At 38.4% G+C, this 13,329-nt stretch overlaps 1 protein-coding gene across 2 annotated transcripts in view; it reads left to right on the forward strand.

Annotated features, from left to right (window-relative positions):
* Positions 1 to 11,521, forward strand: part of LOC149553259 (Transducin/WD40 repeat-like superfamily protein) — a 70,306-nt gene extending 58,785 nt beyond the window's left edge. For both annotated transcript variants that reach the window (XM_089788730.1, XM_089788731.1), the window contains exons 4-6: positions 8,221 to 8,402; positions 8,532 to 8,727; positions 10,221 to 11,521. In XM_089788730.1, the coding sequence (XP_089644856.1) occupies positions 8,221 to 8,402; positions 8,532 to 8,727; positions 10,221 to 11,243 (1,401 nt within the window). In that variant the 3' untranslated portion in view covers positions 11,244 to 11,521. The remainder of the gene's footprint in view (positions 1 to 8,220; positions 8,403 to 8,531; positions 8,728 to 10,220) is intronic.
* Positions 11,522 to 13,329: the final 1,808 nt, after the last annotated feature.

Below are 13,329 nucleotides of genomic sequence, written 5' to 3' on the forward strand. Positions count from 1 at the left end.
AATGGGTCCAACTGTGTTCCTACTCCTTTTCTTCCTAGTGCCACTCCAAGAGCGAAGACTAGATTCTCCAGGTCAATAGCGCCCACTACTTCATTCAAGCAGCCTTTGAGTATAGCTCATTTTGCTTACGCAGTGTTATCAGTTCTGATTCATCCTAATCCATGTGTCAAAACACCTCCTTCATGCCTGTGGTCATCATCATTTTGGCTGTGTCCACTGTGGGCTTCCCCAACATGACCTCCTTGATTTGGTAATCTTTTGGAGTCAATTCTTCGGTGTCGACATGAGGAGGAATGGCAATATGTGCGAGCAGGTCCCGGTCTTGATTCTTCATTATGAAGGCCAGTGTTCTTGCATCACCCTTAGGTGGCTCAGGTCTCTTCACCACTTTAATCAATTCCTTCATTCCTTCCTCTATTGTCAGCTCCAATTGCTTCATCTGTCGAAACATAACCTGCTTCTTCAGCAATGCTGGTGTGGTGCCATGCGTGACATATACTTAGCTAAAAAGGTTGGTTGTACAACAGGCTCCTTTCTTTTATCACTTCCTTTTGGAGTCTTCTCATGTTGAGAAAGATCTTCAAAAGGAGTCTCTGTACTCTATTGGGCTAAGGACCTAGCCTCTATATCTGGGGGAGTTTGTTGAGTCTCCTGTACTTGTCCATCTTCAAATACTTCATCAGCATGAAGTTGTTGGTATTCACTCTCCTCTGTTCCTTGTTCTTTTGTTTTTGTCTGAATGAGTGGAGGAAACAGAGTCATTGACCCTTTGTCCAGAAAAGTCATATCCTGTCATGGTGGTGGCGGAATGCCCAGAGGTCCTTGAGGTAGAGGAGGTAAATGATTCCAATCCTATCCTAATGGCTCACTCGTGGGAGTCTCTAATCTTTTCTCCCACCATCTTAGTACCTATTGGCATAAAGTCAAAGTTTGAGAGGTCAAAGACATCAGTTCCTTCACTCTCCAACTCTAATATCCACTTCTGGCATTCATCTTCTGAAGTTGATACCTGGATAGGCTCTCTTAGAGTGGATGAAGGTGTTTGTGTACAACTTCTTCTCCTCTCTTCCTTTGCGGCTTTAGCCAAGCGGGTTCTCTAGCTTAAGGGGACAAACTCTTTTTGTTCCCCTTCTTCATCCTTGGTTTCTAGGATGTTCTTTGGAACTTTTGGGGATGGAGTATTCTTTTTCTTCAATCTTCTCCTCCATGTGCCCACCACTGTTGTTTCGGTCCTTGCTCTCTTTGGAGCTGAGGGGGAGGCTTCTTCCTTTGAAGTTCTTAGTGGTGGGACCCTTTGTTCCTCTGCTTGTTTCTCCTCTGGCTATTCTCGCTGTGCCTGCTCTGGAGGTTCTTGTGTTGGCTCAGCTTGAGGCTTAGCTTGAGGTTCAGCTTGCTCCTGTTGAGTTGGTACTATTTGGGCCTCAGTTACTTGTTTCTTTTCCCTAGGGGGTGCCCTCTTCCTTTTCTTGCCCTTATCAACCTTGGAGTACTCAACCTCCCGCTTGTATTGATGTATCGGTATTGGCCTAACTGGGGATTGAGCGGGGTAGTTTGGCATGGTGACCTTTGCACCTTTACCTTTGTTAGGCCTAGCTATGGCTTGTAGAGGTACTTGAGGAACTGGATTCATCTGAAATGGCTTCCAGATCCATTCCCTTGTCAGCTTGACCACATGTCTGGCTCGATGATTTATGCCATTGTTTTTATCTCTCCCTATCTCAATATTCATGATAGGCCTATCATAGATTTTGTCTCTATTATATAAAGGATCCATAACTTTTGGTAGATGCTTTTCCACGGCCTTATGAGGAATCTTCATCTTTGGTGCATTTTCCGCTAGGTATAGACTCATCCTACAATAGTCATCTATTGCGTTCATCCAATGATCTTCTAGGGCATCAATATGTACAAATTGTTTCCCTGCCAGATGTTGGACCATCCCAATGTTATCAAAGAACAGGTGAGGGGAGTTGTATTCTTCCAAGGGATACTGGTCCCATTCAGAGTCAAAGGTGGCAATGTCTTGTTTCTGCTTCACATTGAATGCGCCAATTGTAATGGGCCAGACCCATGTCTTCTTATGTTGTTTCCTCACTCTGTCATAAGCAAAAGTGAGTTTGTAGGCTATCTCCAAGAGTATGAGCTTGTCTGAAGGCTATCTCAGAAGCTTTTTAGGGCATAGCAAAGTACCAACTACCCAAAGATACGTGAAGGTTTTGAATCGAATATAATAGCGCCAATTTCTGTGATTTTGGCTGCTACCTCTACTGACATTCTCTTTGTGTAATCACCTTCAATAAATTGGATGATGGCAAAGATGAACCCATCATTGACCACTCTATATTCCACACTCTGTAGTGGGAGCTTCTTTTTCACCAGTTGTGGGTATACAACATAGGGCCAAGCATTCGGATCCTGCATGCTTCCCTTTCTATATAGGCTTGGATAGTCTGTGGTTTAGGCTGCTAGCAAGTACACCATATATGATGTCATGTAGAAGCAAGGGTCTGCTTTGACGGTAACTAAATGCTCATCTATGTTATCACTTAGGATGATGGCCCAATCAATGGGCATCTTCGCGGTCCTTATGGTTTCAATGAAATGAACCATCTACGTTTGAAGGTGATCTGCTACATGAAGAAACATGACTCTGCTTAGGAGTACAGTTGAGTAATTGATGTCGTCTTTCATGTAGCCTCGAGTCTTATCCACCTTGCCTACCTTGTGGCCCAAAGGTGTCCTGTCGATTAGGAATGAGGACTGAACTAGCTCTTTAGCCTCTTTCTCATTATCTTTATACCATCTTTTCTGCTGCATCATATAAAATCTAGAGGTATTGATCCGCCCTTGGAAGGTGAAACACATTCTCAATGTTTTAGGGTCGGAGATCCAAGACTATCTCTCTTGTGATGCTCTTTACAACCTTTTCTCCGGTCACAGTGCTCTGCTAGCGTTATTATCAGTTCTGAAGATTGAACTGATGTGGGGTGTGATGCTATGTTGACTAACCCAGAGCGAATCAATGCAGATACCATAGCAAACCTTTCCTTGGGCTTGTTGTAGATTGTAAGGAAGGTGTTTTAGTCGATGTGGCCTAGTTTTGTGTCTCGGATTTCGGCATGCCATTCCAGGAATTGTGACTTCTTTGGGGCTCCTTGATATTTGAATGCAATAGGTTTTGGTACCATTTTCTCCGCTATGAAAGATGATGAGGATGCCATTGAATTTGCATAAACAAAGTAAACATTAATCTTATGTTATGAGAAGGCAAAAATGAGACTAAAGGACTCCGAGTATCATCAAAATAAAGCAAAAAACTAGTCAAAACAAGTCAAAATGCAGATTCTCTCCCCACAGTGCAACTTAGCGCACCTAGCGCACCCTTACAAGTGCGCTAGTGCACTTTAATAGCCCTGAAATGGCTATTTTGTGTAGTTGCGCACCTGTGCACATGCACACCTTAGCCAGGTGCGCACATGTGAAATGTGTGCTGCAATGGAGGGCAACCTCTATCATTTTTTGTTGAGTTTTTGCTTGGGAGCTCCTTGGTCTTTTTAGGTTAAGTTTTTAAAGTTTTATAGTTTTCTTTGTTTTATACTTAATCCAGAGTTGCAGAGCTTCGGGGAGTGTAGATTTGCGAAGGTGCAATGTTAGAGGAGGGCGGAGAGCAGAATGAGTAAAGGAGAGGGGGCCCAGTCTTATATAGACTCTGGAGGGTGCACACATGCACACCTCTTAAAGGTGCACATGTGTGCACTCATTCAGAGATGAACATTTCTTTTTGCAATTTTGATTCAAAATGACTGAGGTTTGACCCAAACCCAAGGGAGGATCCAAAATGACCGTGGCTTTGGACTAGAAGCCTTGGAAGGGATTTCAAAACTAGGGGATCCCCATTTTCTATGTGAAAATGCCACCAATTCCATTTCGCTGTCGTAACCACTAGTTGCAATGCCTATTGCAACTCAAGCATCCTCTCCATGAAAGTAAAGTATGATGCATGCCGAGTCTGCATAGGTTTTTAGAAAATCTTTTAGGAGGGGAACCTGAAGAGTGCATGCTAAGTGTTATGGTTGCAGATGATCACTTGCACATCTCTAGCATCACTTACAATTGTTTTGATCTGGCTGGTTTTACATGTCTTTGAGTGCATTATTTGTGGCATGCACACAAGGAGTTCACCAAATATGTCTATAAGCTGCCTCAGTCAATTTCCTTGCAACTTTGTACGCATGGGTTGCATCTGTCGCTGCTTGCACCCCATTTTGGAGCCCAAACTCTATAGCATCTTTTAGGACCTGGAACTGAAAATGAGCATCCTTGGGATGCCTTGATTAATCAATAGCCCTAAGGAAATAAGCGCATTTTGTGTAACAATAATATTGAAGAGTGGATGTGTGTAATGTCTGTCTATCCATTCATGACAATGCTGCATCCACTTCTGACCAAAGTTCTCTTCATCTTCCCCATAAAAATATTGATCTTAGAATAGTTCTGATCCAAGATTGTTTTCGTCAATTTAGTTCCCCTGGTGGCATATATGGTTGGTCACTCCCTTATTATCTTTGACACAGCTTCCTTATAATGAGGAGAGTGAGCCACATGGAATTGAATGCCATTGACAAAGAAGAATTTACCAATTGCATCCTCTGCCTCATCCCTGCTTGTGAAGATGAACTAGTCATCTTACGTTTCCTCGTAGGCTTTTCTGCCCATGAATTGAATGGATTCAGTGGCCTTATACGCTGCAAAGTAGAAGTAGAAACTATAGAAATCTGATCCCCCCTACTCCTATGTGGCAAAGTAGCAGATGCAAGTACTTATCTTTATTACAATGCAATGATTTCAATATTTTAGACCTATATTTCAGGTTTTTGAATGAATTTGAGTGCATTATTGCTGGGTTTTACTTTTTCATTGTTTCAAAATTCACTCTCAGGATTTCAATCATTCATTTATTTATACATTTAAATGAATTTCATGATTCATGAATCATAACAGCTGCATTTTGAATCAGAATACCTACCTTTAATCTTACTGCCTTCTTCCTCTTGCAAGAATGAAGAATCTCCTTTTCGTCTGCTCCTTCTCTTAAGTCTCCTTCCAAATCATTCTCTCTGTCACACATCCTCTTCAGTCTTCACTTTTAATTTTTAGATCGCAGCAATTGATTTTGTGTAAAGTGATGATTGAGAATGAGAAAAAATGTTTATTGTATAGCTTTTTGGAGAGACTTTGGGGGTTGGGGTCAAGATAGGGTTTGGGTTGGAGAAGTAGAAGTGACATTCTTTAAAAAAAAAAAAAAAACTCACAATTTGTCATTGATGCTGTGGGAAACTTAGCTGCATTTCCTGGAGTGTCGAGAGATATCTGGGCGTCTCGGGGACACGCTAGTGTACACTTCTGTCGTTTCATGGCAAATAGATGTCTGAAAACATCCCTCAATAGAGGAAACATTTCAGAGACATGGATGGTTGTGTGCTGACGGTGGAGGGATGGGGGGGGCGGTACTCACTTGGCATCTCTGTGTATCGGGGATGTTGCTGTCTCGGAGATGTCTGTTTTTTCTAAGGGGTCGTGTCCTCGTGGAACCAAGGAAATATCTTCGTAATTTTGGAAGAAGAGCTGGAACAATTGAATAAAGATAACCAGTATCTAGGAATGATTGAATATATGTTTAGAAGAAACAGACTTGCTGACCAAGCTAGAGCAGTTCTATACCAAAGAAGAAATCTTATGGCATCAGAAATCTAGAGAAAAATGGATGAGACAGATACAGAAAAGCAAAACTATCCATCAATCCACTGTAGGCAGGTGACAGGTGATTAATATCACCAAATTAATAGAAAGAAACAACATCCCTCTAACACAGTCAATACAGATCAAAGAAGCAGTGAAGGCCTACTTAGCAGATGTGCTGAAGAACAATGACAAAGATTTCCCCCGTGACATGAATCGGATATTTGACACCACAAAATGCAAAAGGTGTAAATGATTATGTCTTTCATTAATGAAGAAATCATGCAGCCAAAGCACCTGACCTGGACAAGTTTCCAGCCACCTAGTTTAGAACTTTCTTGGATTTGATGGGAGATGATATCACTGCATGTTCTACTGAATCCACAAGGTCATGGAAGATGCTAAACATTCTTGACTCTAATACCATTAAAACAAATTTGGCAAAAACAAGTATCAATAGCCTTCTCAATTTCAAACCAATATCTGTTTAACATAATTTATAAAATATACATATGCCACTGCAGAGGAACCGAAGAAAATCCCACCGGAAATAGTTTCTTGAAGCAAGGAAGCCTCATTAAAGTTTAACAGATCTTGGAAAGAATAATAATTTCATGTTGTACTCTATATTCTAAAAACTGGCAAACTAAGAGGTATATATCTGAAAGTTGATATTGCGAAGGCTTATGAATGAATTGATTGGCATTTCTTCGAAGGATACTCTGCTTGCTTTTGGTTCCTCTCGATGATGTACTTTGAATGGTAATGAACTTGGCGATGAGTGTTCTTTTGTCCATATTAGTTTTGTTGTCAAGTTGGCTTCTTTAATAGTTTATGAAATTTGAACTAGGTTCTTCCTCCCCATTAGTTTATTATAATTTATTATGGCCGAATTGGGTAAGACATTCCCAAGAATGAGAGCAGAGTGCAACATCAAGGATTTTCAGGCTTCCCGAAATGTGTATAATTGGATTCATCTTCAATTTATTGACAGTGTTGCTCTTCTTGGAGCAGATGATATTAGAGAGGCAAAGGCATGTATGAAAGAGCGGGTCAATCTATCAATAGTGACAAGTCTAAGATCTATTTTCTAAACACCCACAAACAGATACAATAATAAATAGCTGTTGTTTAGGAGCTCAAAATAGTTCCTTAACTAAAAACTACACGGGCATTCAGAAGTTTTAGTTTTTGCAATCAATACCATTAAAGAACATATGTTTAGAAGAATTCTGTGAATTAATTCATGGAATAGATTTTTGAAGTTGTTGATGTCAATTTTCTGTATTTAGTGTTAACACCTGTTGGTTTCTACTTCCCAGTGTGTTTTCTTATTCACAGATATGACAAGGCACGTAGCTAAAAGATGATAAACATTCTTGACTCTAATCCCATAGAAACAGATTTGGCAAAAACAAGTGTCAATACCCTTCCCAATTTCAAACCAATATCTGTTTAACATAATTTATAAAATCTATATATTGCCACTGCAGGGGGCCGAAGAAAATCCCACCGGAAATAGTTTCTTGAAGCACGGAAGCCTCATTAAAGTTTAACAGATCTTGGAAAGAATAATAATTTCATGTCGTACTCTACATTCAATAAAAAACGGCAAATTAAGCGGTTAATATCTGAAAGTTGATATTGTGAAGGCTTATGAATGAATCAATTGGCATTTCTTCAATGAATACTCTGCTTGCTTTTGGTTCTTCTCCATGATGTACTTTGAATGGGTAATGAACTTGGCAATGAGTGTTCTTTTGTCCATATTAGTTATTGGAGTCAAGTTAGCTTCTTTAATAGTTCATGAAATTTGAACTGGGTTCTTCCTCCCCATTAGTTTATTATAATTTATTAATGGCCGAATAGGGTAAGGCATTCCCAAGAATGAGAGCAGAGTGCAACATCAAGGATTTTCAGGCTTCCCTAAATGTGGACAATTGGGTTCATCTTCAATTTATTGATAACGTTGCTCTTCTTGGAGCAGATCAGATTAGAGAGGCAAAGGCATGTATGAAAGAGCGGGTCAATCTATCAATAGTGACAAGTCTAAGATCTATTTTCTAAACACCCACAAACAGATACAATAATAAATAGCTGTTGTGTAGGAGCATAAAATAGTTCCTTAACTAAAAACTACACGGGCATTCAGACATTTTAGTTTTTAGAATCGATAACATTAAAGAACATATTTTTCGAAGATTTCTGTGAATTAATTCATGGAATAGATTTTTGAAGTTGTTGATGTCAATTTTCTGTATTAAATTTTAACACCTGTTGGTTTCTACTTCCCAGTGAATGTTTTCTTATTCACAGATACGACAAGGCACATAGCTACGATATGGAATTTGACTTAACGCTTTTAACATTCTATGCAAAGTAGGATTGTTTTGTTAGGTTCTATGTAAAATGTGTATAGATATTATTCAAGAAAATATATGCAAAAACATTGATTTCAGACACTCGTTAAAAAAAATGTAGGGAGAGGTGTGGAAAGAAAAGTCAGAGAAACTAGAGCTTGAGCTACGAGAATGCTACAAAGCACAAGCAAAGCTTTCGGAACAACTTGTGGAGGAAGTCTCCGAGTGCCGAAATTTGAAGGCACAAAATCAAGAAAACAATAATCTGATCAATGAGCATCGAAGCCAACTTCTTTCAGCTAGGTCCTAATCATGCAAGTTTTTCGTCTTTTTTTCTTTTTCAGTAATTCTTATCATTATTTTGTCTAGCAAAAGTTTTCTGCAAGACAACCTGCATCTAGTTTGAAGTTCTTTAACATGATATGGTTGCAGGAAGAAGGTTGAGGATTTACAAGGATGTTTGGATGAAAAATCTAGTGCTTTTGATCTCATTGCAACTGAAAATCGTGAACTCCGTAAGCAAGTGGCTGACCTGACATCTAGACTAAGTAGTGCAGAGGCAGAAAATCATATGCTGATTGAAAGGTGGATGTTACAGAAGATGCAAGAATCAGAGCGTCTTAATGAGGTGAGGGTTTAATTTTATAAATTAAATATATAAAGATCAAACCAAAGCCATAAGAAGAACAATGTACTTTATAGACTGGCTATGCCCTCTCAATTTTCTGTTAGCCATCTCCTTGTATTCTTTTTTATGTTTGTTGTTTACCATTCATATTGTACTATTGTGCGTTGCTTAGTACCCTTTTTTAAGTCATATTTTGCTTTGGTGTTAGGTTTGCTCAAGTTCATAGACTATCAGGTGCATGAAACCCTAGAGTATGAAGAAAGAGAGAGGAATTTGTTTTTGCCTAGTTGTTAAATGGTTTGCATTTGCTTTTAATCTTTCTGAGTCTTCAGTCTGGTATGTCTACAGTGTCTGTCAGAGGAAGATAATGTTAAACTTTTGCTTCTTATATGATACAGGAAAAAAGTTTTTCAATAAAAACAAGCAACTATTGCCAAATTTCTGTCTTGGTCTGGGGCCTGTACGCTTGAAACATACACATTTGGGAAGAATCTATGTTCAATATTGATATATATATATTTTTTTCAAAATTGTGTACTTGTTACATGTATACTATGTAAATATACTTCAGTCTATGTGATGGTCAAGAATGTGACAGTATTGTAATTAGATTTATAAGCATCTTATTTAACATGGAGCATGCCGGTGCCTGATTTGGTTGCATATTTGTGATTTAGTTAAGTGTAGCCACTAGTTGGATCTTATTGTAGTGATATTTTGCTTGGATTGACTTGCGACAACTATTTAAATTTTGCATCATACAGATTACAAGAATAGGAAGGCATATTTTAAATCAAATTTGGTGCATGCTGTTAATTCAACGTTTCGATCTGTCATCTGATAGAACTGGTATTTTGAAGGCACATGTCAAATAGAATCTGGTGCATGCTGCTAAATCAAGGCTTCGATTTATCATCTGATAGAGCTGATATTTTGGTTGGACTGACTTGTCACAATTGTTGTATTTGTAACCATTCACCACATAGATTACAAGAACATGAGAGGTATTTATTAAAATAGAATTTGGTGCGTAGTGCTAAATCAAAATCATTGATTTCAATATCTTTCCGATCTCTCTCAAGCTTGAGAGATACTCCCCCAGACATTAGTATTTATTAGTGTTAGTAACAAGAATAAGTGAAGTTGGTACGTTATAATTCCTGCAATGGGTAAGTAGTCTTTGGATTTCTTGTGGACAAAATGTCCACCCAGAATGCACATAATTGCACTTGTCTATTTAAAAAATCATGCTTGCACTGTTTGCAGGGCTCAATTGAAATTAATGTTTATATGCATTATTATGAAATACTTTCCATGGTAGATTCGAGTTTGTAAGATTGAATGAGAACTGTTACCAAGCTTTTTTTGAATCAGACACTGTCAAAGAAACTAGTATTCTCTAAAAACTAAGAAGATGAAGTTATTGTTGTTGGAACTTATTCACCAATATTGTTGTTTTTGTTTAGAATTTTGATTAGTTATGTTGTTTCCAGGCCAATGCGATGTATGAAGATATGAAGAATCGTTTTAAAGCTAGCAGCATAGAAGAATCAGCACGGCAGCAAGTGGATGGAATTGTGCGGCAAAGCGAGTTGGGACTTGATGATTATGTAGAGACAAGTATACCGTCTTCTACAAGACATACTGTCCATGCCCATGAAGGTGGCTGCCATTCTTTGCTTTTTGAAAACAATAGTGATCGGCTAATCACTGGTGGCCAAGATATGCTAGTTAAACTTTGGGATATAAATTCAGGTTCTTTGATAAGTACATTACATGGTTGCCTTGGTGCTGTTTTGGATCTTGGTGTCTCTGGTGATAATAAATTTATCCTTGGAGCTAGCAGTGATCACAAATTGTATCTATGGGATGCGCAGTCTGGTCGTATTGCTCATACTTTAACGGGTCATTTGGATAAGGTTTGTGCTACAGACGTCAGCAAATTATCAAATAGGAAAGCTGTGAGTGCTGCTTATGATCGGACAATAAAGGTTTGGGACCTTCACAAAGGGTACGTGGCAAATACCATCATTTGCCACAGCAACTGCAATTCTGTGTCCCTAACTGCAGATGGGCAACATATATATTCAGGACATGTGGATGGTCATCTTCGTTTCTGGGATACACGGACTGGAAAGCTAGTCAATGAAGTTGCCGCTCATGTTTCTGGAATAACATCAGTTACATTGTCACGCAATGGTCAGTTTGTTCTCACAAGTGGCCGAGACAACTTGCACAATCTTTTTGATGTTCGGTCATTGGAAGTTTGTGCTACTTTCAGAGCACAGGGTCACAGAGTGGCTACTAATTGGAGCCGTTCGTGCATCAGTGCTGATGACAATTATGTGGCAGCGGGTTCAACTGATGGCACTGTATATGTTTGGTCCAGGCCTTCAGCTGCTATTATGAGTACACTTAAAGGGCACAATACTTCTGTTCTGGCATGCACATGGAATAATGCTGGAAAGCCACTGGTTTCTGCCGATAAGAATGGGTACCTGCACATTTGGTCATAGCCTCTAGGTAGATAGGCGTCTGAATTGGGCTTTCAGCAATTGTTTTTCAACATCACTTAAAATAGAGAGAGCATCCCTTCTTCTGTAGATTTAAAAGCCTTAATACGTACAATGGCTAAAAACGGTAGTCTGGGATTGCCAATTATTTTTAAGTTGCTGCATGTCTGTTTTATTTTCATTTTTTTGTATATAAGATATATTGATCTGGAAACTGGACTTCGGGAAAGAAGAATAGCTTTTATTAAATCAAATATGATACAGAAGAAATAATTTGTAAATGATTACTCTAGCCTGAAGGGTGCAAGAGTTTCGCAAGATAAAAATTCCAGATAATGTTTTTAGAATTCTGTTAATTGGCCGATAGGCTATTTTAGGGGAGATTTCCGCGGGCTATGTTGATGTCTTCTTGGTGGACTGTTGGCAAGGGGTACAATCTGTTGCAGGGAGGCAGCGGTAGGCTGGCAGCTAGGATTGAAATGGCAGTATGACATTGGAAGAATGCATATCCAGACGACAAGGCGGTTTTAAGGCAGACGATCAAGCAATAGGAATTTGTAAATAAAATTAGACAACTTTTCCTGAATTCGAATGCAAACCTTTGTTGCAGCAACTGCAGATGTCCACCCAAAAGCGCGAGACATGGTGTTTTGATTGGGCTTTAACTTTCAGGCGGCTAGGAAAACAGTGACCAATGTTAGAAGACCGCGGCGAATTGGTGTTAGAAAATGGCAATCAATCTGGCAAACCAGTGTTAAAAAAGGCGATTAATGTGACAGAGATTGGCATAGTAGAGCAGACGGCTTACCAGAGCTTGGCATAGAATAGAAATGGAACACCATTGCAGACATATAAGAGGCAACAGACATACGTAGGCATTTTGTTATTTAAATTATTTTTTTTAATATAAAAAAACCCCAATTACGAAAACACAGAAAACGGTAGCGCATGAACCGTAGGAAACCCTCAAATTTTCATCTAAAAAATATAGAGCTCACGCTGTGGGCAAAACCAGAGAAAATATGAACACCAGGCCAATTATCTTCTCCACAGTTCCAGTTAAGAGGACATTAACTACAGATGGCGCTAACCCCAGCTGTCTACCAACGAGCCCTCGCTTGCAACAAAAGACATAGCAATGTTGTATTTTGAATTGATTAACACATTTTATATAATGGAAAAAATTAATTAAATAAATTCAAGATAAATCTAATTCAAAATCACATATATTCTAATATAATTTGGAATCTAAGTAAATAAATTGTTATCGAAAATTTACGCTGAAATATGAAACATAGGGGAGAGGACCTGAAACTTGAACATGTTCCAATAGTTGTGATAGGAGTTGTTCACTTGATACTCACTTATTTGACCTAATGTCCAATTTTTTTGACAACATCGTACCAATACTTGTGACTTTAAAGTTGTTAGTGCAATGCTAACTACCTAAAATTGAATAAAATGTACCCTTAGTTATAAAAATTAAGCAATGATGTGATGCCACATAAGCTGTTCAACTATGTGTACCCTTTATGCACGACCATTGGTCTCACTTTTTTTTGGGGCTGTTTTGGACAATTTGACAAAAAGTATGCTGATGTGGGATCATAATGGGTGAGGTGGACTCGAAACTTTAATTATAAGTAGAAGACTTGCCAAGTAAGTTGTACAAAAATTGAGAGCGATTTGAAATTTTTACGTAAAGTTTTGATAAGCGCAAAGTTAAGGTGTTCAAATATTGATTCCTCTCCTCTATTGGCAATGTTTTTTAATAAAGTCGAGAGAATCAAAAACTCGACTTACCTTATATAATATTTTAATTATCAAATTAAAAAAACTTAATCTCCATGTTAGTATAACTTTTTAATTTATAGAAATGGTTTAAAAACCTAAAAATTAGTTATTTATATTTAAATTATAAGTATTTAATTTAAATTTAAAAACAAGATGCCCAAATACTAAAATTATCTTAGACTAGTGCTTGCACTTGAAGGAGCAAGGGATATGTCGATAGTGATAAAAGGTGCAAGTTGAGGTGAGAAGGTTGGCCACATATTTTTTGTCAAACATTTAATATCATATTAAAGGA

This window comes from Cupressus sempervirens, chromosome 6 (assembly GCF_028749045.1).
Source record: "Cupressus sempervirens isolate cs-2001-9-10 chromosome 6, ASM2874904v1, whole genome shotgun sequence".
Taxonomy (NCBI): domain Eukaryota; kingdom Viridiplantae; phylum Streptophyta; class Pinopsida; order Cupressales; family Cupressaceae; genus Cupressus; species Cupressus sempervirens.